At 42.9% G+C, this 25,926-nt stretch overlaps 1 protein-coding gene across 3 annotated transcripts in view; it reads right to left on the reverse strand.

Moving 5' to 3' along the window:
- syt9b (synaptotagmin IXb) overlaps nucleotides 1–25,926 on the reverse strand; it is a 98,268-nt gene that overhangs the window by 48,372 nt on the left and 23,970 nt on the right. For 2 of the 3 annotated variants that reach the window (XR_007248972.2, XM_048545115.2), the window contains exons 2-3: nucleotides 15,278–15,629; nucleotides 7,185–7,728 (exon numbers count right to left, since the gene is read on the reverse strand). Coding sequence is in view for 2 of the 3 variants with exons in the window: in XM_048545115.2 (XP_048401072.1) it covers nucleotides 7,185–7,728; nucleotides 15,278–15,629 (896 nt within the window). In the remaining variant the exon portion in view is untranslated. Of the gene's footprint in view, nucleotides 1–7,184; nucleotides 7,729–15,277; nucleotides 15,630–15,983; nucleotides 16,088–25,926 lie in introns of those variants that run through there. The other variant, XM_048545116.1, reaches the window with a different exon arrangement.

Below are 25,926 nucleotides of genomic sequence, written 5' to 3' on the forward strand. Positions count from 1 at the left end.
CAGAAAGCTAAACTAAAACCCTGGTTTTGTGGGAGCCTGATTCCACCCTTCATGCTGCTGCTCTTGTTCTAACTTACAAAAAAACAAAAATTTGTTCAATTGGCTTTTATCAATTAAAGTAATTTTTATATAGTTTTAAGTCTACAAAAGTGCTTGAAATATTATGCTGTGTCATCTCAGCATTGCTCCTGCAGTCTGCCCCTGGTTGTTACAGGATACATCAGCATTTATGGGCAAACAGTGTTGGGTAGGGGTCACGGGTAAGCTTCAATTTGCACATGGATCATTAAGGGTCATATGGATGAATGAGAGGTCATAAATCAGCGCTAGGTTTGAATGGGGCTCTGAGTGACCACGGAAATTTGGCGGAGGGGGTTGAGGGTCGTTAGTTAACATGAGTTAGCATTAGGGCTGTTAGGGATGCTGGAATGAGTAGAGATGAACAGGGTTACATGAGGATAAGAGTAGTCATTGGAGGTTATGTAGTGTCATGAGTTCTCATGGTAGGCCATGAGAAGTAGGTCAGGGTGGTGGAGGTAAGGACTGTGGGCTGGATGCCCTACTACTGATCAACACAATTGAAGCAAAATATGTGAGAATCAATGCCAACCTTTTAACTGGCCTGTTTCAGCACTTGGCAATCTCTCTGTCTGCCTTTGAAGTGTTTCCGAGGGCAGAAGGCCCAACTCTGACCCATTACTACCCCCCGCTAGAATGAGGAGCTTACAATTTGAGACACTTTCTCTTCAGGCATTTGTGATAAACTGGAAAACGTTGGCAATGAAAATCCGACCCAAAGGTAAGGATTTCAAAGCAAATTTTGTAACAGGTTTATCACAACTTCTCTCCTTTAAATTCTAGACTTTTCAAAATGAATTCAGATCTTTAATTTGCTTTTCTTTATGATCCTGCTAACCTGTGTTGAATCTTTTATTGGTTAGTGTATTTGTATTCCAAAATCGCTTCCTCTACCACCTAGTCCTGTACCTTGCAAGGAAAATAAGTCTTCTTGGTACCATCTCACATTTATATATGTTGCACTCTATTTACCAATCATTTCCCAATTTTTACAATTTATTAGTATCATCCTGTAATTTGTTACAGTCCTCCACAGTATTAACTTTCTTTACCATTCGATTTTAGGCCTTATGTAAATTTAAAAATTCTGATTTTTGATTTCAAAACCCAGTTTAATAATATAAATTATGAGTGGCAATGGACATTTGACTCTTGTCAAACAATACATCCTAAGTTCTACCACTCTGAATAACTTGCCTATACTCCCACATTTTGCCTTTAGCCTTGAAGTCAGCCAACAATCCTGGATACAGCAGGGACAGGAATGGTTGTTGCAGGTTCCGGGATTTAAATGTTTCAGTAAGAACAGAGAAGATGGTAAAACGGGCGGAGGTGTGGCATTGTTGGTCAAGGACAGTATTACAGTTGCAGAAAGGATGTTTGGGGACTCGTCAACTGAGGTAGTATGGGCTGAGGTTAGAAACAGGAAAGGAGAGGTCACCCTGTTGGGAGTTTTCTATAGGCCTCCAAATAGTTCCAGAGATGTAGAGGAGAGGATAGCAAAGATGATTCTCGATAAGAGTGAGAGACACAGGGTAGTTGTCATGGGGGACTTCAACTTTCCAAATATTGACTGGGAACATTATAGTTCGAGTACTATAGATGGGTCAGTTTTTGTCCAGTGTGTGCAGGAGGGCTTCCTGACACAGTATGTAGATAGGCCAACAAGGGGCGAAGCCAAATTAGATTTGGTACTGAGTAATGAGCCCGGCCAGGTGTTAGATTTGGAAGTAGGTGAGCACTTTGGTGATAGCGATCACAATTCTGTTATGTTTACTTTAGTGATGGAAAGGGATAGGTGTATACCACTGGGCAAGAGTTATAGCTGGGGGAAAGGCAATTACGATGAGATTAGGCAAGATTTAGGGAGCATAGGATGGGGAAGGAAACTGCAGGGGATGGACACATTAGAAATGTGGAGCTTATTGAAGGAAAAGCTCTTGTGTGTCCTAGATAAGTCTGTACCTGTCAGGCAGGGAGGAAGCTGTAGAGTGCACGAGCTGTGGTTTACGAAGGAGGTGGAATATCTGGTCAAGAGGAGGAAGAAGACTTATGTTAGGATGAGATGTGAAGGCTCAGTTAGGGCAATTGAGGGCTACGAGGTAGCTAGGAAAGACCTAAAGAGAGAGCTCAGAAGAGCCAGGAGGAGACATGAGAAGTTGTTGGCGGATAGGATCAGGGTAAACCCTAAGGCTTTCTATAGGTATTTAAGGAATGAAAGAATGACGAAAGTAAGATTAGGCCCAATCAAGGATAGTAGTGGTAAGTTATGTGTGGAATCAGATGAGATCGGGGAAGTGCTAAATGAATATTTTTCAACAGTATTCACTCTAGAAAACGACAATGTTGTCGAGGAGAATACTGAAATACAGGTTACTAGACTAGGTGGGATTGAGGTTCACAAGGAAGAGGTATTAGAAATCCGTCAGAGGGTGAAGATAGATAAGTCCCCTGGGCCGGATGGGATTTATCCTCGGATCCTCTGGGAAGCCAGGGAGGAGATTGCCGAGCCTTTGGCATTGATCTTTAACTCGTCATTGTCTACAGGAATAGTGCCAGATGACTGGAGGTTAGCAAAGGTGGTTCCCCTGTTCAAGGAGGGGAGTAGAGACAATCCTGGTAATTATAGACCAGTGAGCCTTACCTCAGTTGTTGGTAAAGTGTTGGAAAAGGTTATAAGGGATAGGATTTATAATCATCTAGAAAAGAATAAATTGATTAGGGATAGTCAGCACGGTTTTGTGAAGGGAAGGTTATGCCTCACAAACCTGATTGAGTTCTTTGAGAAGGTGACCAAACAGGTAGATGAGAATAAACCAGTTGATGTGGTGCATATGGATTTCAGCAAGGCGTTCGATAAGGTTCCCCACAATAGGCTATTGTACAAAATGTGGAGGAATGGCATTGTGGGAGATATAGCAGTTTGGATCGGAAATTGGCTTGCTGAAAGAAGACAGAGGGTGGTAGTTGATGGGAAATGTTCATCCTGGAGATCAGTTACTAGTGGTGTACCGCAAGGGTCGGTGTTGGGTCCATTGTTGTTTGTCATTTTTATAAATGACCTGGATGAGGGCGTAGAAGGATGGGTTAGTGAATTTGCAGACGACACTAAGGTCGGTGGAGTTGTGGATAGTGACAAAGGATGCTGTAGGTTGCAGAGAGACATAGATAAGCTGCTGAGCTGGGCTGAGAGGTGGCAAATGGAGTTTAATGCAGACAAGTGTGAGGTAATGCACTTTGGTAGGAGTAACCAGAAGGCAAAGTACAGGGTTAATGGTAAGATTCTTAGTAGTGTAGATGAGCAGAGAGATCTCGGTGTCCATGTACACAGATCCTTGAAAGTTGCCACCCAGATTGACAGGGCTGTTAAGAAGGCATACAGTGTTTTACCTTTTATTAATAGAGGGATCGAGTTCCGAAACCAAGAGGTTATGGTGAAGCTGTACAAAACTCTGGTGTGGCCGCACTTGGAGTATTGTGTACAGTTCTGGTCACCGCATTATAAGAAGGATGTGGAAGCTTTGGAAAGGGTGCAGAGGACATTTACTAGGATGTTGCCTGGTATGGAGGGAAGGTCTTATGAGGAAAGGCTGAGGGACTTGAGGCTGTTTTCATTAGAGAGAAGAAGGTTGAGAGGTGACTTAATTGAAACATATAAAATAATCTGAGGGTTAGATAGGGTGGATAGGGAGAGCCTTTTTCCTAGGATGGTGACGGCAAGCACGAGGGGGCATAGCTTTAAATTGAGGGGTGAAAGATATAGGACAGATGTCAGAGGTAGTTTCTTTACTCAGAGAGTAGTAAAGGAATGGAACGCTTTGCCTGCAACGGTAGTAGATTCGCCAACTTTAGGTTCATTTAAGTCGTCATTGGATAAGCATATGGACGTACATGGAATAGTGTAGGTTAGATGGGCTTTAGATCGGTGTGACAGGTTGGCACAACATTGAGGGCCGAAGGGCCTGTACTGTGCTGTAATGTTCTATGTATGTAAAATCCATTTTTTCACTTGTCTCCTGATTCTGCTTTCCCTGATCTTGTGAATTGGCCTATAATGAGTAATCTTTGATGATTTTTGGAAACAAAATTAAATTGCATCCAATATATTACCATTCCTTGACTTTTCTGTTACCTTCTCAGATTACTCTGTAAAATTGCTCAATCTGATCTTCATGGTGCATTTTGTGAAAATTTTTAGGCAATGTGGCTGTAAACGTGCGCTGGTGAGAAGGCCGACCTTATTCTCAGCAACAATAGTATAGATCCTAACATTGTTTAAAGACCCACAAAACCTCACATCTCATCCCCTACTTCACTACCCTGCCACACATTCTGTCACCCCATACCAGCCTCCATGCACCCCCATGTATCGTACAGATATAGCATCCACTGGGCCAGGCTTTAGATCAATGCAGTATAAATGAAAATATTTTATATTCCTTGGGAGAAAATGTAAATCTTTAATCAGGTAATAGTAGCCTTCACACGCACATTGACACAGATATTGAGAAAAGAAACGTGCCTTGAGTTATGTAAAAATACCTTATTGTACATGTAATCCTAATGGTTTATGTCAGCAAACCAAAAACAAATCAAAGGCTCAATCTGTTATTAGAACCCTTAAAACTGTCACTCATTTTCAAACAAATGTAACACCCAAGGTGTTGAATCCAATTAGTACCGAAACCTAACCAAGCATTCAGAATGGCCACAGCTGTCCAAACAATGTAGTATCATCTCAGTGCAAAAGAATACAAGGTGCCTATTTTAATTTCAATTTCAAAGCAAAATGTCAATCAATGGATGAAAGTAGGTGATTCTTTTTTGCCCCAACTATCAAAAGCAGCTTCCTTTTTTCAGATGCAATTGTCACTACATGTAAAATATAGTTCAAAAGATGATGAGATAGCTTGGCAGGGATTTTCTTCCATCTTTCAATGCACTGTGGCAGTCTCTCCCTGGAAAAGTCACATAACAAGGGCCAAAATATCTTTAAAAGTTCACATCCTTGTGATAAATCGCTGCAAGAAATACATCTTTATCACAATGTTGCATCAAAATGTGATTTTGAAGGTATGGAAACAGTTAACACTTACCTTACAAAATGTTCCAGATTCTTCAGCATTCACTCCATTGTCTTCACAAATTCTTAGAAGTCACCTTAATGGGCTTCCAAAACCACACACTACCAGATGAAAATAGTGTGCAGGAGGAAATGTGATTTTTGCACACCACTTAAAATGGAGAGCCTGACCTCAAAAGGGACAGGTATTCCTGTCCCACAACAAAGGCTGGAGGAAAATGGATTATGAAGGAAAATTGAATTTCCTCAGTGAAAGCTGTGGTTATTCATGCATTGAAATGTACCCAAGCATCAGATTATATTCATCATAAGGGCAATTAGAGATGAGGGCCTGGATATTCGCTCCTGCTTGAAGTATGCAGAGATGAAAGCATTCCCAGCTCCATGAACCTGGCCTTTGAAATTAGCTACAACAAGGTGTAGAGCTGAATGAACACAGCAGGCCAAGCAGCATCAGAGGAGCAGGAAGGCTGATGTTTCAGGCCTAAGCCCTTCTTCAGAAATGGGGGACGGTCTAGGCTTGAAACGTCAGCTTTCCTGCTCCTCTGATGCTGCTTGGCCTGCTGTGTTCATCCAGCTCTACACCTTGTTATCTCAGATTCTTCAGCATCTGCAGTTCCTACTATTTTTGAAATTAGCTGCCTGGATGTCAGCTTTTCAGTCTGTGGGGTCAGGCTAGTGTGGAAGTTGAGGCAAGACACCTTGGACGAACTGAGGAGGCTTCCAGCTACAGAAGTAGGCTAGGTCAAAAGCCTGCCCCAGCATTCTAATGCAGTGTCCAAACTTTAACAAAATTAAGAATAAAACAAGAAACATCCACCAGTTTTCACCCATCATCATTCCCCTATGCCTGCACACATTCCCTATCATGTCAAGCTATAGCAATGACAGCTATAGCTCTACACCCATCCCTCGATGTTCCTCCTACCCTGTGTGCCAACTGATGCCCCAAAGAACCCTATGGTTCTCATGTACTCATGAAGGTTTTGTGCCTTCACGCATGCCTATGGTCCATTCCATCCATGCTTTCATTAATGTGGAATTACGACACTAATGATGACCATGAAGCCTTTGTGGGAAAAATCTATCTGGTTCATTAATATCCTTTTAGGAAGGAAGCTGTCATCCTTACATGGTTTGGCCTACAAATGGGTCTGGAGCCAAAGCAATGCAATTGAGTATTAACTGCTCAGAGGTATGGGCCATAAATGCTGACTAGCCAGCAATGTCCCCATCCTGTGAATCAGTGAAAACAAATTACAATCTATGCCACTGTCACCACATGGCTCATTATGGCCACTATACCACCACAGTACCAACCCTGTCACCACCCAGCAGGCTTTGCAAGTACAACTATCATGCCAATTCATCCAAAACATCACAATGGGCAAAACCCAGACCCCACGTAGAGCTGAGATAAAGGTAAACTTCTCGAAATTAAAGTTGGAATGCCTAGTTTTTGCTCCAGATCTATGCATTGTGTAGTAAAAGCATCTCTACTTAAACAATCCCAAATGATATCTGACATCTTTTATGCATTTCAGACATCACTAGAAATAGTATACATGGCCCCCTACGGCCCCACCCTGAGGCGTTTCATGATCATTTCCATAGTCGTATCTCACCTTACCCAGGGGGTATGACAAATACTTAAACAAACTCAGAAAGTTCAGACATGCTCCTAGTAAGTCTAATATGTAGATTCTGGCATCTATGCTACAGTGTTGCCAAAACCCCAGTCCAGTGGAGGCACCACATGAATTAAATGCCCTTATGCCTCTGTAAAACTTAAATGTATAAAGGCCAGCCTTCCTCCAGTCCCTCCCACACGAAAATAGCAAGTGTCATTTTGGAGACAGGACTTGAGATTTCAATCCATTTTTGGCAGTTTTTCATTAATGGAGAGTCAATGGCAAATAATTGGCTCAAGTGTCTATTGTCTTCGCAATATTGATGAAGTGCTCAATAATAAAATATCACTTTTATATTAATTCAGCTAAATAAAAGTGTAGGTTACACTTACCGAAGTGACATGTAAAATATCCCTCCACAGCATGGTCTCTCGAGGAAACTCAGACAAGTCGAGGAAATTGTCAACAGCCACTTGGCCAATCACGTCATGGCGGGAAAACCTGTCAAAGTCGTAGACACTGAAGTGAAGTTTCCGATTGGCCAGCTCGTTGTAGGGCACAGAAAATAGGAAGGCTTCATCGAAGACAGGGTTGAGAGTTTTGCGGTGGACTTTAGTCTGGTGTTTGGTTTTACGGTCTGGAAGCAAGTATATCTTCACGTAAGGGTCGGATGTTCCCGAAAAGTCCTTGGCAGGCAGGTTGACAGCCTTGTGAATTTTGACAATCAGCTGTTCCAAGTCGCAGTCGTACTTCAGCACGAAGTTAAGTTTGCCACATGTGCGATTGTTCCTTCGTCCATCATCGGTGTCCACTGACCTCTGTTTGTATAACTCAGGCTTAATCCGTCCAATGTCCATTGGCTTTTCCTGTCTTTGGTACTGTTGGATGTCAAAGTCTGGATTGGAAAGATTTAACTGTCTTCTTATGGAATTGTGCCTGCAACCAAAGATTATTATTATTCAGCGAAAAATTATACATCATCTAATCACAGAGTCATAACACTGAATGAGGCCATTCAGCCCATCAATTTCATGGATGTCTCATTGCAGTTTGAATGGCACATTTATGCTTTCATGATCACTGTATCATTATTCATTTCATATTGCTTTTAGTCCAATCAAAAATGTTCAGTTAGTTAATCAACTCTCTTGGATTGAATCTTAGAAGAGAGATGAACATTCTGCCACCTGAGCCCATGCCAGCTCTTTCAAAGTGCTATCCATTGTTGTTCCCACGCCCACAAACTCAGAAAACACATAGTACTTGCTTCATAGATAACAAAGTGTGGAGCTGGATGAACACAGCAGGCCCAGCAGCATCTTAGGAGCACAAAAGCTAAAGTTTCGGGCCTAGACCCTTCATCAGAAAAGGGGGATGGGGAGAGGATTCTGAAATAAATAGGGAGAGGGGGGAGGCGGACCGAAGATGGCTAGAGGAGAAGATAGGTGGAGAGGAGAGTATGGGTAGGGGGGTAGGGAGGGGATAGGTCAGTCCGGGGAGGACGGACAGGTCAAAGGGGCGGGATGAGGTTCATAGGTAGGAAATGGAGGTGTGGCTTGAGGTGGGAGGAGGGGATAGATGAGAGGAAGAAGAGGTTAGGCAGGCAGGGATGAGCTCGGCTGGTTTTGGGATGCAGTTGGGGAAGGGGAGATTTTGAAGCTTGTGAAATCCACGTTGATACCATTGGGCTACAGGGTTCCCAAGCGGAATATGAGTTGCTGTTCCTGCAACCTACGGGTGGCATCATTATGGCACTGCAGGAAGCCCAGGATGGACATGTTGTCTAAGAAATGGGAGGGGGAGTTGAAATGGTTCGCGACTGGGAAGTGCAGTTGTTTATTGCGAACCGAGCGTCAGTGTTCTGCAAAGCGGTCCCCAAGCCTCCGCTTGGTTTCCCCAATGTAGAGGTAGCCACACTGGGTACAGTGGATACAATATACCACATTTGGCAGATGTGCAGGTGAACATCTGCTTGATGTGGAAAGTCATCTTGGGGCCTGGGATGGGGGAGGGAGAGGAGGCGTGGGGACAGGTGTAGCACTTCCTGTGTTTGCAGGGGAAGGTGCCGGGTGTGGTGGAGTTGGAGAGGAGTGTGGACCGGACAAGGGAGTCGAGGAGTCGAGGAGCAGACAAGGGTGGGGTTGGGAAAATGTCTTTAGTGGTGGGGTTGGATTGTAGATGGCAGACGTGTCGGAGGATGATGTGTTGTATCCGGAGGTTGGTGGGGTGGTATGTGAGCACTAGGGGGATTCTCTTTTGGCGGTTATTGCGGGGGCGGGGTGTGAGGGATGAGGTGCGGGAAATGCGGGAGATACGGTTGAGGGTGTTCTTGACCACTGCTGGGGGAAGATGCGGTCCTTGAAGAACGAGGACATCTGGGATGTATGGGACTGGAATGCCTCATCCTGGGAGCAGATGCAGCAGAGGTGAAGGAATTGGGAATAGGGGATGGAATTTTTGCCGGAAGGTGGGTGGGAGGAAGTGTATTCCAGGTAGCTGTGGGAGTCGGTGGGCTTGAAATGGACATCGGTTTGTAGGCGGTGGCCTGAGATGGAGACAGAAAGGTCCAGGAAGGTGACGGATGTGTTAGAGATGGTCCAGGTGAACTTAAGGTTGGGGTGGAAGGAGTTGGTGAAGTGGATGAACTGTTTGAGCTCTTCTTGGGAGCATGAGACAGCGCCGATACAGTCATCAATGTAACGGAAGAAGAGGTGGGGTTTAGGGCCAGTGTAGGTACAAAAGAGGCTTGCTTCATAGCCCTGCCAATGTGTACTTTTCAGGAATTTATCCTTTTTAGTACAAAGTCAAAATCTGAAACACTGATTTTATCAGCTGCAACAGAGGAAAGAATCATGCTCTGCTAATTGAAGTGGTTTTATCATCTTTTAAAGAAAATAACTTTGGGGATATGGGAGAGATGGTTTTATCATCTTTTAAAGAAAATAACTTTGGGGATATGGGAGAGATAATGGGAACTGCAGATGCTGGAGAATCCAAGATAATAAAGTGTGAAGCTGGATGAACACAGCAGGCCAAGCAGCATCTCAGGAGCACAAAAGCTGACGTTTCGGGCCGAGACCCTTCATCAGAGAGGGGGATGGGGAGAGAGTTCTGGAATAAATAGGGAGAGGGGGGAGGCGGACAGAAGATGGAGAGAAAAGAAGATAGGTGGAGAGGAGAGTATAGGTGGGGAGGTAGGGAGGGGATAGGTCAGTCCAGGGAAGATGGACAGGTCAAGGAGGTGGGATGAGGTTAGTAGTTAGGAAATGGTGGTGCGGCTTGAGGTGGGAGGAAGGGATGGGGGAGAGGAAGAACCGGTTAGGGAGGCAGAGACAGGTTGGACTGGTTTTGGGATACAGCCGGGGGAGGGGAGGAGCTGGGCTGGTTGTGTGATGCAGTGGGGGGAGGGGATGAACTGGACTGGTTTTGGGATGCAGTGGGGGAAGGGGAGATTTTGAAGCTGGTGAAGTCCACATTGATACCAATGGGCTGCAGGGTTCCCAAGCGGAATATGAGTTGCTGTTCCTGCAACTTTCGGGTGGCATCATTGTGGCACTTCAGGAGGCCCATGATGGACATGTCATCTAAAGAATGGGAGGGGGAGTTGAAATGATTCGTGACTGGGAGGTGCAGTTGTTTATTGCGAACCGAGCGGAGGTGTTCTGCAAAGCGATCCCCAAGCCTCCGCTTGGTTTCCCCAATGTAGAGGAAGCCACACCGGGTACAATGGATACAGTATACCACATTGGCAGATGTGCAGGTGAACCTCTGCTTAATATGGAAAGTCATCTTGGGGCCTGGGATGGGGGTGAGGGAGGAGGTGTGGGGGCAAGTGTAGCACTTCCTGCGGCTGCAGGGGAAGGTGCCGGGTGTGGTGGGGTTGGAGGGCAGTGTGGAGCAAACAAGAGAGTCACGGAGAGAGTGGTCTCTCCGGAAAGCAGACAAGGGTGGGGATGGAAAAATGTCTTGGGTGGTGGGGTCGAATTGTAGATTGCGGAAGTGTCGGAGGATGATGCATTGTATCCGGAGGTTGGTGGGGTGGTGTGTGAGAACTAGGGGGACCTCTTTGGGCGGTTGTGGCGGGGGCGGGATGTGAGGGATGTGTTGCAGGAAATGCGGGAGACGCGGTCAAGGGCATTCTCGACCACTGTGGGGGGAAGGTTGCGGTCCTTGAATAACTTGGACATCTGGGATGTGCGGGAGTGGAATGCCTCATTATGGGAGCAGATGCGACAGAGCCGGAGGAATTGGGAATAGGGGATGGAATTTTTGCAGGAGGGTGGGTGGGAGGAGGTGTATTGTAGGTAGCTGTGGGAGTCGGTGGGCTTGAAATGGACACCAGTTACAATCTGGTTGCCTGAGATGGAGACTAAGAGGTCCAGGAAGGTGAGGGATGTGTTGGAGATGGCCCAGGTGAACTTGAAGCTGGGGTGGAAGGTGTTGGTGAAGTGGATGAACTCTTCGAGCTCCTCTGGGGAGCAAGAGGCGGCGCCGATACAGTCATCAATGTAACGGAGGAAGAGGTGGGGTTTGGGGCCTGTGTAGGTGCGGAAGAGGGACTGTTCCATGTAACCTACAAAGAGGCAGACATATTGGGGCCCATGTGGGGCCCATGGCCACCCCCTTTGTCTGTAGGAAGTGGGAGGAATCGAAAGAGAAGTTGTTGAGGATGAGGACGAGTTCGGCTAGGCGGATGTGGGTGTCGGTGGAGGGCGACTGTTCGGGCCTGCGGGACAGGAAGAAGCGGAGGGCCTTGAGGCCATCTGCATGTGGAATACAGCTGAATAGGGACTGGACGTCCACGGTGAAAATGAGGTGTTGGGGGCCAGGGAATTGGAAGTTCTGGAGGAGGTGGAGGGCGTGGGTGGTGTCACGGACGTAGGTAGGGAGTTCCTGGACCAAAGGGGAGAAAATGGTGTCCAGATAGGTGGAGATGAGTTCGGTGGAGCAGGAACAGGCTGCGACAATGCGTTGACCAGGGCAGGCAGGTTTGTGGATTTTGGGAAGGTGATAGAAACGGGCCGTGCAGGGTTGAGGAATAATAAGGTTGGAGGCTGTGGGTGGGAGGTCCCCTGAGGTGATGAGGTCATGAATGGTGTTGGAGATGATGGTTTGGTGCTTGGGGGTGGGGTCATGATCGAGTGGGCGGTAGGAGGTGGTGTCGGAGAGTTAGCGTTTGGCCTCAGCGATGTAAAGGTCAGTGCACCATACTACCACTGCGCCACCCTTGTCTGCGGGTTTGATGGTGAGGTTGGGGTTGGAGCGGATATGGGCATTGCTTGCAAGGACAGTATGTATCAAACATGCCTCATTGCCCTGAAAAGTGGTGGTGTGCCTTCCTTTTAAGAGGCCGAGGGATTTTGATATAACCAGTGGCTTGCTTTGCCATTCCGGAGGTTTAATCAAAGATCAAACACATTGATTTGGAAATAGACTGTCATCAGAGGACTCCCTGTTTTTATTCAAAGGGTGTCTTATGATCTTTAAAGCTCTCCAAAGCAGAAAAATTGTCTCTTAGAGAACTACAGTCTAATGGTAAGATTCTTAGCAGTGTAGATGAGCAGAGAGATCTCGGTGTCCATGTACACAGATCCTTGAAAGTTGCCACCCAGATTGACAGGGCTGTTAAGAAGGTGTACAGTGTTTTCGCTTTTATTAATAGAGGGATCGAGTTCCGGAACCAAGAGGTTATGGTGAAGCTGTACAAAACTCTGGTGCGGCCGCACTTGGAGTATTGTGTACAGTTCTGGTCACCGCATTATAAGAAGGATGTGGAAGCTTTGGAAAGGGTGCAGAGGACATTTACTAGGATGTTGCCTGGTGTGGAGGGAAGGTCTTATGAGGAAAGGCTGAGGGACTTGAGGCTGTTTTCATTAGTGAGAAGAAGGTTGACAGGTGACTTAATTGAAACATATAAAATAATCAGAGGCTTAGATAGGGTGGATAGGGAGAGCCTTTTTCCTAGGATGGTGACAGCAAGCACGAGGGGGCATAGCTTTAAATTGAGGGGTGAAAGATATAGGACAGATGTCAGAGGTAGTTTCTTTACTCAGAGAGTAGTAAGGGAATGGAACGCTTTGCCTGCAACAGTAGTAGATTCGCCAACTTTAGGTACATTTAAGTTGTCATTGGACAAGCATATGGACGTACATGGAATAGAATAGGTTAGATGGGCTTGAGATCGGTATGACAAGTCGACACAACTTCGAGGGCCGAAGGGCCTGTACTGTGCTGTAATGTTCTATGTTCTATGTTAAGTCTACGTCAGGACAGCAGAGGTCTCTGATCATTATAGATGTAACTTCCATCATTCAATTAGTGTTCCTTGATTGCTTTTATATGAATTTGCCAACCACCATATGTCCAGGTCACTACCATTTTATTTCCCCTATTCATTTGTAGAACGTGATCTTTGCTGGCAAATGTCCTGTATTTATTATCCATTCCTAATTACCCTTGAGAAGAATCTGCAACATAAATGGCATTGAATCCAATAACTCACATTTATGCAATACCCATAATGCTGTAAAACATTCCAAAGTGCTTCACAGGATCATCAAACAAATTTTGATCCCAAGTGATAGAACAAGATGTTAGCAAAGATGAGATGTTGAGCTTAAGGAGGATTTCAAATGAGAGGAGAGAGGTCAAGTGCAGTGAATAAGAAATTGACAACACACAAGAGACCAGAATGAGAGAAGTGTAGCTATCTCAGATGTCTGTGGGACTGGTTAGGGAATACAGAGGAAGGCAGGGAGGAGAAAGGACAATGAGCTGTTTTAAAACAATAAGAACTTAAAATTAAAGCACTGCTTTACAGGGAGACACTATGCATCAGTGAATACAGGTGGGGTGTGTAAATAGGACGTGATGCGAAGTAGGACACAGGTAGAATTTGTGATGACCTCAAGTTTATAGTGTGTAGCCAGTACCAGCACAACTGTTTTTCGTCCTCTGTCTACAAATGGGACATAAAATGTCCAATCTTTCACTGGAGATTTATTTAAATTCAGTCAATGAAAATTTTGATGATTGGGTTTTGCTTTGTCTGAACTTACAACTGTTAGATTTGGTTTTACATACTTATATATGTTAAAATTTAAACTTAAGGCTCGAAAAGGAAATATTCTTCTAGTAGTCCTTTAAACCATTTCCATTTACCTTCACAGTGGAACCAGTGTTACCAAATTTGATTGGACATATTCAATGAAGGCTTTATTGCTTCGAACTTTCTGCTTCGAACTGTCCTGCCTCAACATTATTGCCTTGGATAAGCCAATGTCCATCCTCAGTCAATGAAGAAAAATGTGAACAAATTCTTTCTTGATCCAATCAATGTTTCTAGACAGAATCAAATGGTGAAAAAATTACGGGCACAGTGTGGGGGAGGAGGGAGTCATAGTGTGGATGTCTCAATTCCTACAAGAAAAGTTGGTGGCCTGCCAGCTAGACATTCAAAAGCACCGAGGGCAGGCTAAATAAGGCATTAATAGGATTTCTGACCCTCGGTGGGAGGAAATGCCACTTTCTGGAGCTGCCAGGCAACTTGTGTTTCCAACTATCCCAACAGTGCCTGCAGCACCAGAGATCCAAAAGGGGATGCTGATGAATCTGAAGGTAGGCCAATAAAGGAAGGGTCCATGGATCCTAGTTCCATGAAACTAAAGTCTAGTGGAATTTATCTGGGGTTTATCGTTAATTCCTGAAGGGGCTGCATCTCAAAGAATATGCAAGTGGGAAGGAAGATGGGGTATTATCCTCCCAGGATGCTCTCCATAACAGTCAGGAGACACTCTCAAGTGATAACACACCCCTCTCCTCCTGCCATTTTCTGCATTTTGAAACAAAATTGCAAGCTTCATTCATGCCTAATACCATGCCAACTATTTTATTATCTGGGAAGTGCAATGATGGGGTTAATTGGGTTTTTGAACAAGGTAAATTACCACTGAATTTTTATTTATGGGGATGAAAACAGGGTGGGTGGGCAGATGTGGGCTCTGCCCCCCAGTCCATATTTCAGGACTCATCTGCACAAAACAGCAGGTAGTCCTTTTTTTCCCCCTCCCCACTGAACCCCTTATTCACCCATATCTCTTCAAAATAAATCTTCAAAGCAACTATGTAAAAACCTTTTGTTGATAGCCCGCTATAATCTTACTGCTTGAATGTAACTTGCATGAGTGTTCTAGAGATTAATTAATTCTAGGAGAATTCAAAGGTTACCTGAGCAGATGACAACAATGACTTCTGAATTAAAACAAAAACAGAAGTTGCTGGAAAAGCTCAGCAGGGCTGGCAGCATCTGTGGGGGAAAAGACCAGAGTTAACGTTTCAGGTCCGATGACCCTTCCTCAGAACCGATGGTTTCTGAATTACGGATTATTGGAACTTTTGACAAATCACTCGCTTCCATATCGAGTCCAAACAAGAGTAAGTGTCACTATTATGCACATGTCTCTCTCCCACCTCAAGAACCACTGACCTGGAGGATGATGTAGGTTCTGTTACTTGCCGATGCATCCGCGTATTATGAGTACAGTTCTCCTTATTCTTGGACTGGACGTCCACGGGAATATCTGGGGACGTGTGACTGATCTTCATCGCTGACTCTGGGTAGGAGGCAGGTTCAGTCATAAAGTCCTCGCTGTATTCATGCCCATCTGTCTCGTTGTCTGTGTAATGCTGCTGATCCTGTTGACTGTCCTTGTGGTTGGACGACTCACTGCGTTCTCGCCACGGGATCCAGCACAATTTCCAGGAAACGAACAGCGAGACTCCAAAAAGGGCCAGGCCGCAGGCAGTGACTACCAGTGACAACAGACTGATGGAAATATCTGAGAAAACAAGAAACAGGTCATAAGTGGAACTTTGCGGTAATAAGAACTGCCGATTCTGGAGTCTGAGATAACGCAGCATGGAGCTGGAGGGATGCAGCAGATCGCGCAGCATCACAGGAGCAGCAAAGCTGATGTTTCGGGTCGGGACCCTTCTTCAAACAAACACGGGTTCTTTTCTGAAGAAGGGTCCCGACCGAAAACATTGGCCTTACTGCTCCTGTGGTGCTGCCTGGCCTGCTGTGTTCCTCCAGCTTCCCACTGTGTTACAGTTAGAATATTCCCTTCATCAGAATCATGCTTTTATTCGTTCCTGAGACACAAGCTTTCCCCTTGAGTAGGTGATAGTCGAACCACTTTCTGGAACTATTGCAGTCCCCATGTTGCGTAGGTATCTACAAATCTGTTAGGAGGGAAGATCCGGGCTATTGTTCCTGCATTTTTCTTGAATCAGCGATATGGTCCAAAGTCCGGATGCTGTGTGACTCGGAGGGGAACTTGGAGGTTGTGAACTTTCCACGTATCTGCTGTCTTTGTTCTTCTAGGCGGTGGTACTTACAGATTTGCAAGGAGCTTCGGTGAATTGCTGCAGTGCATCTTGTAAATGGCACGCACAGCTGTCATTGTCCACAGCGGAGAAGCGAACAAGCTTAAGAATGCCAGATTTGTGTAAAATACTAGTTGGTATAAAGCCTTCAGTGCTGTTGGTGCAGGCAAGTGGAGCATGTTCCACTACGTGTCTGACTTGTGGCTTGTAGATTATAGAATCACAGAATCCATCCTAGTACAGAAAGATGCCATTTGGCCAATTGAATTTGCAGGCAGAGACACTCCCTTAACCTAACCACAGAACCCTGTGTTTCCCATGGCTCATCCAATCCACTTAACCTGTGCATTCGGGGCTAATTTACCATGGCCAATTCACCTAATCTGGATATCTTTGGAGTGTGTGAGGAAACTGGGGCACCCAGGAGAAACCCATGTGGGACATGGGAGATTGTACAAACTCCACACAGTCGCCCACGGCTGGAGTTGAGCCTTGGTCCCTAGTGCTGTTAGACAGCAGTGCCAATATATTTTGTGGAGTTGAGAAATGAGTTACACAACACAAAATTCTCAGTCTCTGACTTTTTTTTGTACAATTTTCTCTCCATCTTCGGTCCGCCTTCCCCTCTCTCCCTATTTATTCCAGTTCCCTCTCCCCATCCCCCTCTCTGATGAAGGGTCTAGGCCCGAAACGTCAGCTTTTGTGCTCCTGAGATGCTGCTTGGTCTGCTGTGTTCATCCAGCTTCGCACTTTGTTATCTTGGATTCTCCAGCATCTGCAGTTCCCATTATCACATTCCAGAAACTACTGTTGCATTTGCCATTGTTCCTTCATACATTGGTACCTCACTAATAGAGACAGTATTTAATAAAATGGCATAGTCTGGGGCTCTTGCAAACTAAACATGCTAGAAAAGGATGAGCTGAGACATTCAAGCCTATGTGATTTTTAAAATGATGAGCTAAATCTAAATTATTGCTAAATAATCTTTCAACCATGTTACTTCAATTTTATAAGTGTTGGAGTATTATAAAATATTAAAATGCTTTAAAACTATGATTTTACATCTATTTTATCTTAATCTCATTTCACATAATCCTGTTTTTGTTTTCTCTACAGAATCTTGAATTGTATTATGTAATAATGGGTTTAAACACTGATTAGTTAAAGAGGTAAATTGTTTCTCAGATATCCTGTAAATTTTGTAATGCTATCTCATTATCCCAGTGATGACAAGTTAAGACCATAAGACCACAAGACTTAGGAGCAGAAATTAGGCCATTCAGCCCATCGAATCAGCTCTGCCATTCAATTATGGCTGATAAGTTCCTCAACCCCATTCTCCTGCTTTCTCCCCATAACCCTTGATCCCCTTGATAATCAAGAACCTATCTTTCTCAGTCTTAAATGACCTGGCCTCCACAGCCGTCTATGGCAGCGAATTCCATAGATTCACCACTCTCTGGCTGAAGAAGTTTCTCCTTATCTCTGTTCTGAAAGGTCTTCCCTTTACTCTAAGTTTGTGCCCTTGGGTCCGAGTTTCTCCTGCCAAAGGAAACATCTTCCCAACATCCACTCTGTCCAGACCATTCAGTGTTCTGTAAGTTTCAATTAGATTCCCCCCTCATCCTTCTAAACTCCAACGAGTATAGTCCCAGAGTCCTCAAACATTCTTCATATGTTAAGCTTTCCATTCCTGGGACCATTCTCGTAAACCTCCTCTGAACCCGCTCCAGGGCCAATACATCCCTCCTGATATATGGAGCCCAAAACTGCACACAATACTCCAAACATGGCCTGACCAGAGCCATATAAAACCTCGGGAGTATGTCCCTGCTTTTATATTCCAGTTCTCTCAAAATAAATGCCAGCATTGCATTTGCCTTCCTGACTATGGACTCAACCTTCAAGTTTACCTTGAGAGAATCCTGGACTTGAACTACCAAGTCTCTTTGCACTTCAGACTTGAATTTTCTCCCCATTTAGAAAATAGTCCTTACTTCTATTCTTCTTACCAAAGTGCATAACCTCACACTTTCCCATGTCATACTTGACCTACCACTTCTTTGCCAACTCTTCTAACCTGTCCAAATCCTTTCACAGCCTACCCGCATCCTCAATACTACCTGTCCCTTTACTTATCTTTGTGCCATCTACAAACTTAGCCAGAATGCTCTCAGTTTCTTCATCTAGATCATTAATGTACAAAGTGAAAATTTGTGGTCCCAACACTGACCCTTGCGGAACACCATTTGTCACCAGCTGCCATCCTGAGAAAGACTCCTTTATCCCCACTTTCTGCTTTCTGCCAGACAGCCAATCTTCTGTCCATGCTGGCACCTTACCTCTAACACTATGGGCCCTTATCTAACCCAGCAGCGTCCTGTGCAGTGCCTTGTCAAAGACCTTCTTGAAGTCTAGGTAGATGACTTCCATTGGGTCTCTCTTTGGTCTACCCTGCTCGTTACTTTCACAAAGAGTTCTATGCTTCCACTATCTCTTCAGCTATCTCCTTTAGAACTCTGGAGTGTAATCCATCTGGTCCAGGTTGTTTATCCACCTTCAGCTCAATCAGTTCCACTAGCACCTTTTCCTTGGTGATGGCCACCATACTCTCCTCTGTCCCCGACTCTCTTGAATTTTTGGGAGATTACTCGTGTCTTCCACTGAGAAAACTGACACGAAGTAATTATTCATTTCCTCAGCCATTTCCTTGTTCCCCACTTCTATCTCTCTACCGTCATTTTCCTGTGGTCCAAAGTCCACTTTTGCCTCTCTTTGTCCTTTATACATTTAAAGAAACTCTTACATTCTTCATTTATATTACTGTCTAGCTTACCCTCATATTTAATCTTCTTCCTCTTTATTTCTTTCTTTGTTGCCCTCTATTGATCTTTGTAAGATTCCCAGTCCTCTGGTTTCCCACTGCCCTTTGCCACATTATAGCTTTCTCTTTTGCTTTCATGTTATCCCTGACTTCCTTCGTCAGTCATGGTTGCTTCATCCTTCCTATACCATGCTTCTTTTTCCTAGAGATGAATTTTTGCTGTGTCTCCTGAAATACTCCCAGATACTACTGCCAGTCAAGGGTCCATAACAATGCCTACGGGTTACTGAAAGCAGACTGAAAGGCCGTACCTCCACTGGTAAGCCTAAAATCTGAGCTATCAAACACAACTAAGCTCAAATCACACGACAACAGTTCAAAGCAAATAGTACAACTATGTGTTTTGTCCTCAGTCATGAGCACAGTGATCACTGAGGGTCAGTCTGGAAGCACAGACATTGTAGTGTTGTGGTGACATTTTGAGATAAATATTCCAGTGAATACAAGTTCACATGCCACAGTTGTTGTCTGATAAATTATGTGTGCCTTGATAGTATTATAATTAGAATTTTATTGGATTGCTTTACATGATGCATATTACAATGGCCTGTGTTTAAATATTGATGTTGAATGAGTTTTCAAAAAGGGAAATGATTTGTTTCAGCATTTATAATACAATAAGTCTTCACTTAAAGTGATGGTTGTGTTCCTCAAAATTGCAACTTTAAAAGAAACAATTTTGAGTGAATCATAGATTTCCCTATTAATCAATGTTAAAGTTGGAATTAGGTTTCAGACACTTCTTTTTTTCAGAAAAAAAGTCAATAAAGAAGTTGAAACTCTGTACTTGTGCAACAATGTCCATTCTAAATGAAGATAAAGGGAAAATAAAGTATATCATTAAACAGAAAATACATACGGTATATAATACTTCTAAAATTACAATCGTGCACACAATTTAACTTTGATCATCCTTATGAAAGTGAATATGTTTAAATGGAGATTGTGTCATTACAGATAAATTCACATACTCTATTGAAAAAATGTAAAGCTAATGATATACTGATGGGAAAAGTGTCAGGATTAAAAGTACCCTTGATCAGTTGGGAAACAAGGTCAATAGAATGCATTAAGGCATGTTACAATTCATGAGTGAGCTGGAGTGTTACATTTCGCAGTTACAGAGCCACACCAACGGAATTTTACTAATAAAGCATTTGGATCTGCTTGAAGGTAGACAGAATGAAACAACGTTTTTAACAGAAATTTAAAGAGTTTAGATTGAATTTGTTATGTGTAAGTGTGACTATTCTGATATCTTCTGGTTGGCCTTTTACCCATAAAGTTGATCTCACCAAATTCTGCTGTCTGTGCCTAACTGTACTATGTCCCATTTATCTTTCTCACCGATGCTCACTGACTTATATCAGCTTCTGGGTGAGCAACATCTTGATTTAAAAATCTTCATCCTTGCTTTCAAATCCCTCCATTCCCACAGCTCTTAAGTTTTTTCAACACTGCAATCCTTCCAGGCCTATGTGTTTATCCAATTCTGGCTGCCAAGTGTTAAATTTAAATCACATCACCTTTGGTTCCTGCATGTGTTATGTCCTAAAGCTTTGGAATTCCTGCCTTAAACCTCTTTACACTTCTACCTCTTTAACATCATTTAAAAAGATGCTTGAAATTGCCTCCTTGACCAAATGTTTGTTCACTTGTCCTATTGTACACTGATGTAGCCCATGATCACATTTTTTTTGATAACTCTCCTGCAAAACCCCTCGGGGCTTTCTATTCGCCTTGTTTCCCCAATGCTCATCAGTATTTTTAATCCTGACACTTTTTCCCATCACTGAAGAACACTCATGCATGAATAACTTTGCATTTTTTCAAAATTATTTGATTTGGTTCGATTTGATTTGATTTGAAACTGTTCTTGAATCTGACTAATGGAAGAGGTTGGAAGATGTTATAACCGGGGTGGGAGAGGCCATTGATGATGTTGGCTGCCTTTCCAAGGCAGCATGAAGTGTAGATGGAGTCAATGGATGGAAGATTGGCTTGCGTGATGGACTAGGCTGTGTTCACAACTCTCTGTAGTTTCTTATGGTCCGGGGCAGAGCAGTTGCCATACCAAGCTATGATGCACCCAGATAGAATGCTTTCTATGGTGCATCTGTAAAAGTTGGTGAGAGCCCTTATGGACAAGCCAAATTTACTTAGCCTCCTGAGGAGGAAGAGGCATTGTTGTGCTTTCTTGACTTGCACATCAACATGGCTGGTCCATGACAGATCGTTGGCGATCATCACTGCTAGGAACTTGATGTTTTCACCATCTCCACCTCAGCACCATTGATGTAGACAGGGGAGTGCCTCCTCCTTGCTTCCTGAAGTTGATGCTCAGCTCTTTAGTTTTGCTGACTTTGAGAGAGAGATTGTTATCTTTACACCAAATAGGAGAGTATGTGGATTGATCTGTAATGATAAATCTCCATTTAAAAATATTCACATTCATAGGATTATCAGTTGTATTTTTAAAATATTGTGAATTGTATGTCTTTTGTATTCAGTGATGTACTTTATTTTCCCATCGTCTTCATTTAGAATGCACATTGTTGCACATGGACAATACAGGGTTTCAACTTGTATGTTGCATGAGTGTCCTTGGGACATTTTATTTATGTAAATATATGTACATGTGTGATGTTACTGTTGTCCAAACAGTGCCTTTTGCCACATCAGGATCTCACTGAATGAGTCACACGTTTATGAGAGAGGTAAGGATTATTTCTCTGCAACCCCACAAATCCTGCCACAGAGTAATAAATCTTTGGAACTTTCTTCTTCAAAAAGGTGCTGGAAGCAAAATTCTTTAAGACAGAGGCTGATAGAGTCTTGATAAGCAAGGGGGTGAAAAGTTATTGGCAGAATTGTGAAATGATCAGATCAGCCATGAGCATAATGATGGGCAAAGTAGCCTTGAGGGGTTGAGTGACATACTCCTGTTCCTAATTTGTTTGTTTGCATGTTCATATCTCTCAAGACACTTTACAGCCACTGAAGTATTTTTAAAATGTAGGCACTGTTGTAACGCAAGAGCAATTTCTAACATAGTGATCACCCAGAAGCAACAATGCTGTAATGATTGGGTAGGGAAGATTGGGAAAAGAAGGCTGTTGTTCTAAAGAAGAATGAATCAACAGGGAGAATGAAGTTACAAAAAAAAACTAGCTCAATGATGACAACTATAAATTTGATGGATCAGGAATCAACACAGATCAACAATAATGTAAGATGAGTTACACTTTATCAAGTGTTTTGGGACATTTGACTAAAGTAAACGCACAGTGGACAAGCAAGATATTCTTGTAGCTAGAGCTAGGATATGGGGAAAGAAATTTGAATGAGCAGACTCTCATCAACACTGGTTTGGTTTAAATTTTTTTTTACGGGCTGTTAAGAATGGGCAACACATGTTGGACTTGACAACAAGGCTCATATCCCACAAAAGACTAAAATAAAGCTGGCATTATTGAATTTATTGCAAGTACAGAATGATAGGGGCAATGCAGTGACAAAGCTTCTCAATTACAACAAACATTGCCAGAAAAATAATTGGCCTACTGTGATACAATCAGCTCTTCAGACACATTGCCGAGGAGACTGAAGAAGAATGATGGTTATCACTCTGCAATTATTAACCACCAGCTGCAATTTGGTAGCAACTAGCCATTCTACATGTAATGGACATCAACATTCAATCATTTGTCTTCACATTACTGCTTTAAGATGAAGTTAAAAGTTCTTTATGTAGAGAACGAAGGAGAATAAATTCAACCACTATCGACAGGAAACATATGCATGATTTATTGCCCAGTCAACATTATTATTGACTATTGAGCAAGGCACCCTAGTCCAAGCATTAAGGTTGGTGCGAGGAATTGCTGATGATTTCCTTAAAAGTGCTTGTAAAGACAAGGAACACTCCAGAATCTGACAGAAGTCTTCATTTTCACTTTAAGACATTTTGTCAATCATCGACCTGCTGGTCGCTTTCTGTAAATATTTGTTGCATCTTGCATTTTTTTCTTTGCCTTTGGACAACTAACACTAATTTTTGTTTAGTATATACAAAAATACAGTCAATTCAGCTCATCACTGCTACAGTGTACTTTGCAGCATTTGCTCCTTGTCACCTCCTAATGTTGCTTTTTGGATGTATGCTTCTCGTCAATGATCCTCCTAGTTAAACAAAAAGCGGTGCTGGTGCATAACCAAGTTCAGAACCTCTTCATTAACATCAAAGTGCATTAATATAGCATCTTTAAGGGTATGAAAATACTAAATACTAAAATACTCACAGGAGTGTTATCGGACAACCTAGGAAGGGACAATAAATGCTGGCTAAGCCAGCAATGTCCCCATTCTCTGACTAAAAAAAATTGACACTGGAAATACATAAAGAGACACTAGGGTGTATGATCAGGAGGTTAGGAACATCTTAAAGGAGAAGCAAGGTAGAGAGCTGGAAAGGTTTATGGAGAGAATGTTAGAACATAGAGCCCAGGAAACTAAAGGCAAGGTTTCCAATGATAGAACATTGGGTCAAGGATGCTCAAGAGACCAGAATTTCAGGAGCTCAGATATCGCAGATGATTATAAAGCTGGAGGAAATCATTGAGAGAGGAAGGGTCTAAGCATGAACAAAAACAAGTTGCCTGAAAGGCTCAGCAGGTCCAGCAGCATCTTTGCAGGAGAAAACAGAGTTAATATTTTGGGTCTGGTGACCCTTCTTCAGAACTGAAGGAGGGTCACCGGACCCGAAACGTTAACTGTGTTTTCTCCTCCACAGATGCTGACAGACCTGCTGAGCTTTTCCAGCAACTTTGTTTTTGTTCCTGATTTACAGCATCTGCAGTTCTTTTGGTTTTTATTTAGGGTCTAGATCATGGACGGTTTGAAAACAACGGCAAAAATTTTCAAGTTGTGTCTTTTAAGGCACAGCTCCTTGTATTATTGCACACCTCAAAAAGACAACCCCTTTATGGCAGCTAGATGAAATCATGACATGTGATGCACTAGTGTTTACTGTGTATAGTGTATACCGTATAGTGTATATAGTATATAGTGTATACTAGTGTACATAGTGTCTTACTTTGTTAGTTGAGCAGTAGCAATCAGTTAAGCAGTCCGGTGCCTTACAGTTGAATTTAGTGTAGTCAGTATGTATATAATGCAACAGCAACAGTAGAACCCAGACCACACTGAACCTGGGCATCCTATTGGTGAATGTAGTTTGTGTTGGTCATAAGCATCAAGACATTTGTCTCAAGAAGAACACAATATTACATGGTTTAATTTTTGTCGCATAACGTATAGAAAAACACTCGGGAGAAAGTTTTGGATGAGCTCAAATTTACAGAAGTTGGAAGGCAGAGAGTGAAAGTTGTCAAAGGGAGCATTGGAATAGCTAAGTCTGGAAGTAACAAAAGATATGGACGAGTTCAAGATCTCCTAAAACAACTAGGTATTTTTCATCAACTGCTTTTTTAAAAAAAAGTTGTCATGTGCAGTACTTCATGACTAAAGAATTCCTCCTGGTGGGATGTGCCAACTGTTTGTTGCTTTGGTACTTAATACATTCCATCACTGGAAGTGTTCTTCCTCATAACCTGTGCAAATATGTATTCAAAACAATGCTGTATCCTCCTATGAGAGTTCAGCATTCAGCTACCAAAGCCAGGTCTAAACAAATTCATCTGGTCCTCTCTGCACCTTGAACACCAGAAGTTGTATTTAAGTAGTAGAAAATATCAAAGAAAGAGGATTCCATCACACCTGCATGGGGCATTGTCCCTTATTAATTCCATTGCCATTTCCATTGCCAAGTAAATAGGCCCCTGTGAAATTATAGATTTTATAATCAAATGTAAATTGGAGATTAGGATGGACGAATAATGCTCGAGTAGTTCAAAATGTCTCATTTTAAAATCTTTCAAATTTGCTTTGTAATATTATCACACGCTCCCAGAACTTATGGGGGTATTTTTAAAATTGAACCCATTGCTGGGTCACTTCAGAATGTATCAAAGCCACAGACTCTGGGACTAGAATTATGGTAGAGAGATGGATTCCCCTTTTCTAAAGAATATCAGCATCTAGTTGATTCTGTTTAACAAAATTTTGCAACTTTTAACAGAATGACAGGTTTCCATTTCAACAGTCTTGTCACCTTCTTGAGGATGTTAGTTGCAAGGATTGAATCATTTTTTTGAAAAGTGCAGTTGTCATTGCGTACATGACAAAATAGCTATTTTATATTCAGCAAGATCCCACTGATTAAATGAATCAGCAGCTAACTAGTTTTGCTTTAGTCAGGCTAGTCGAGGGGAATTGATGCTTCAAAGAATTTCCTTTTCTGTGAACAGTCTGATCTCTGCCAGCTAGCCAATCAGAACAGTCCTTAAGTTGAAATCTGAAGGACTGACACCTTGATAGTGCAGCACCATCTCAAGATTGCACCACATGGTCATTCAGGATCATGGTACGGAATTAATTTGTAGCATTAAAGGATGAGTTGTGAGGCCTACTGAAGAAATGCGTTCATTCTCAATACTGAAAAGAGACTTTGAAACAGCGTTTCTGGAGAGGTATGCGAGCTAACTTGAGCTATAGAAATGCTAGGTCTTCAATTACTTCAAATCACATTAGAAACATGTGACGGTGAAAAAGTCAAATCTCAGACTGATAAAATTCCCTTTTAATATTGATTACTTTAGTAAGAGCACTGGAATGAGAAATCTTGGAATCGTTTAAGAAAAAAATGCAAAATGGCTGGACAAAGATGGGTCAAATATTTTCTTTATCAGGATTTATCTTATGACCTTGAGTTAAAACACCAATTTTCACAAGTTAAAATAGGT

The sequence above is a fragment of the Stegostoma tigrinum genome, chromosome 17, assembly GCF_030684315.1.
Source record: "Stegostoma tigrinum isolate sSteTig4 chromosome 17, sSteTig4.hap1, whole genome shotgun sequence".
NCBI lineage: Eukaryota > Metazoa > Chordata > Chondrichthyes > Orectolobiformes > Stegostomatidae > Stegostoma > Stegostoma tigrinum.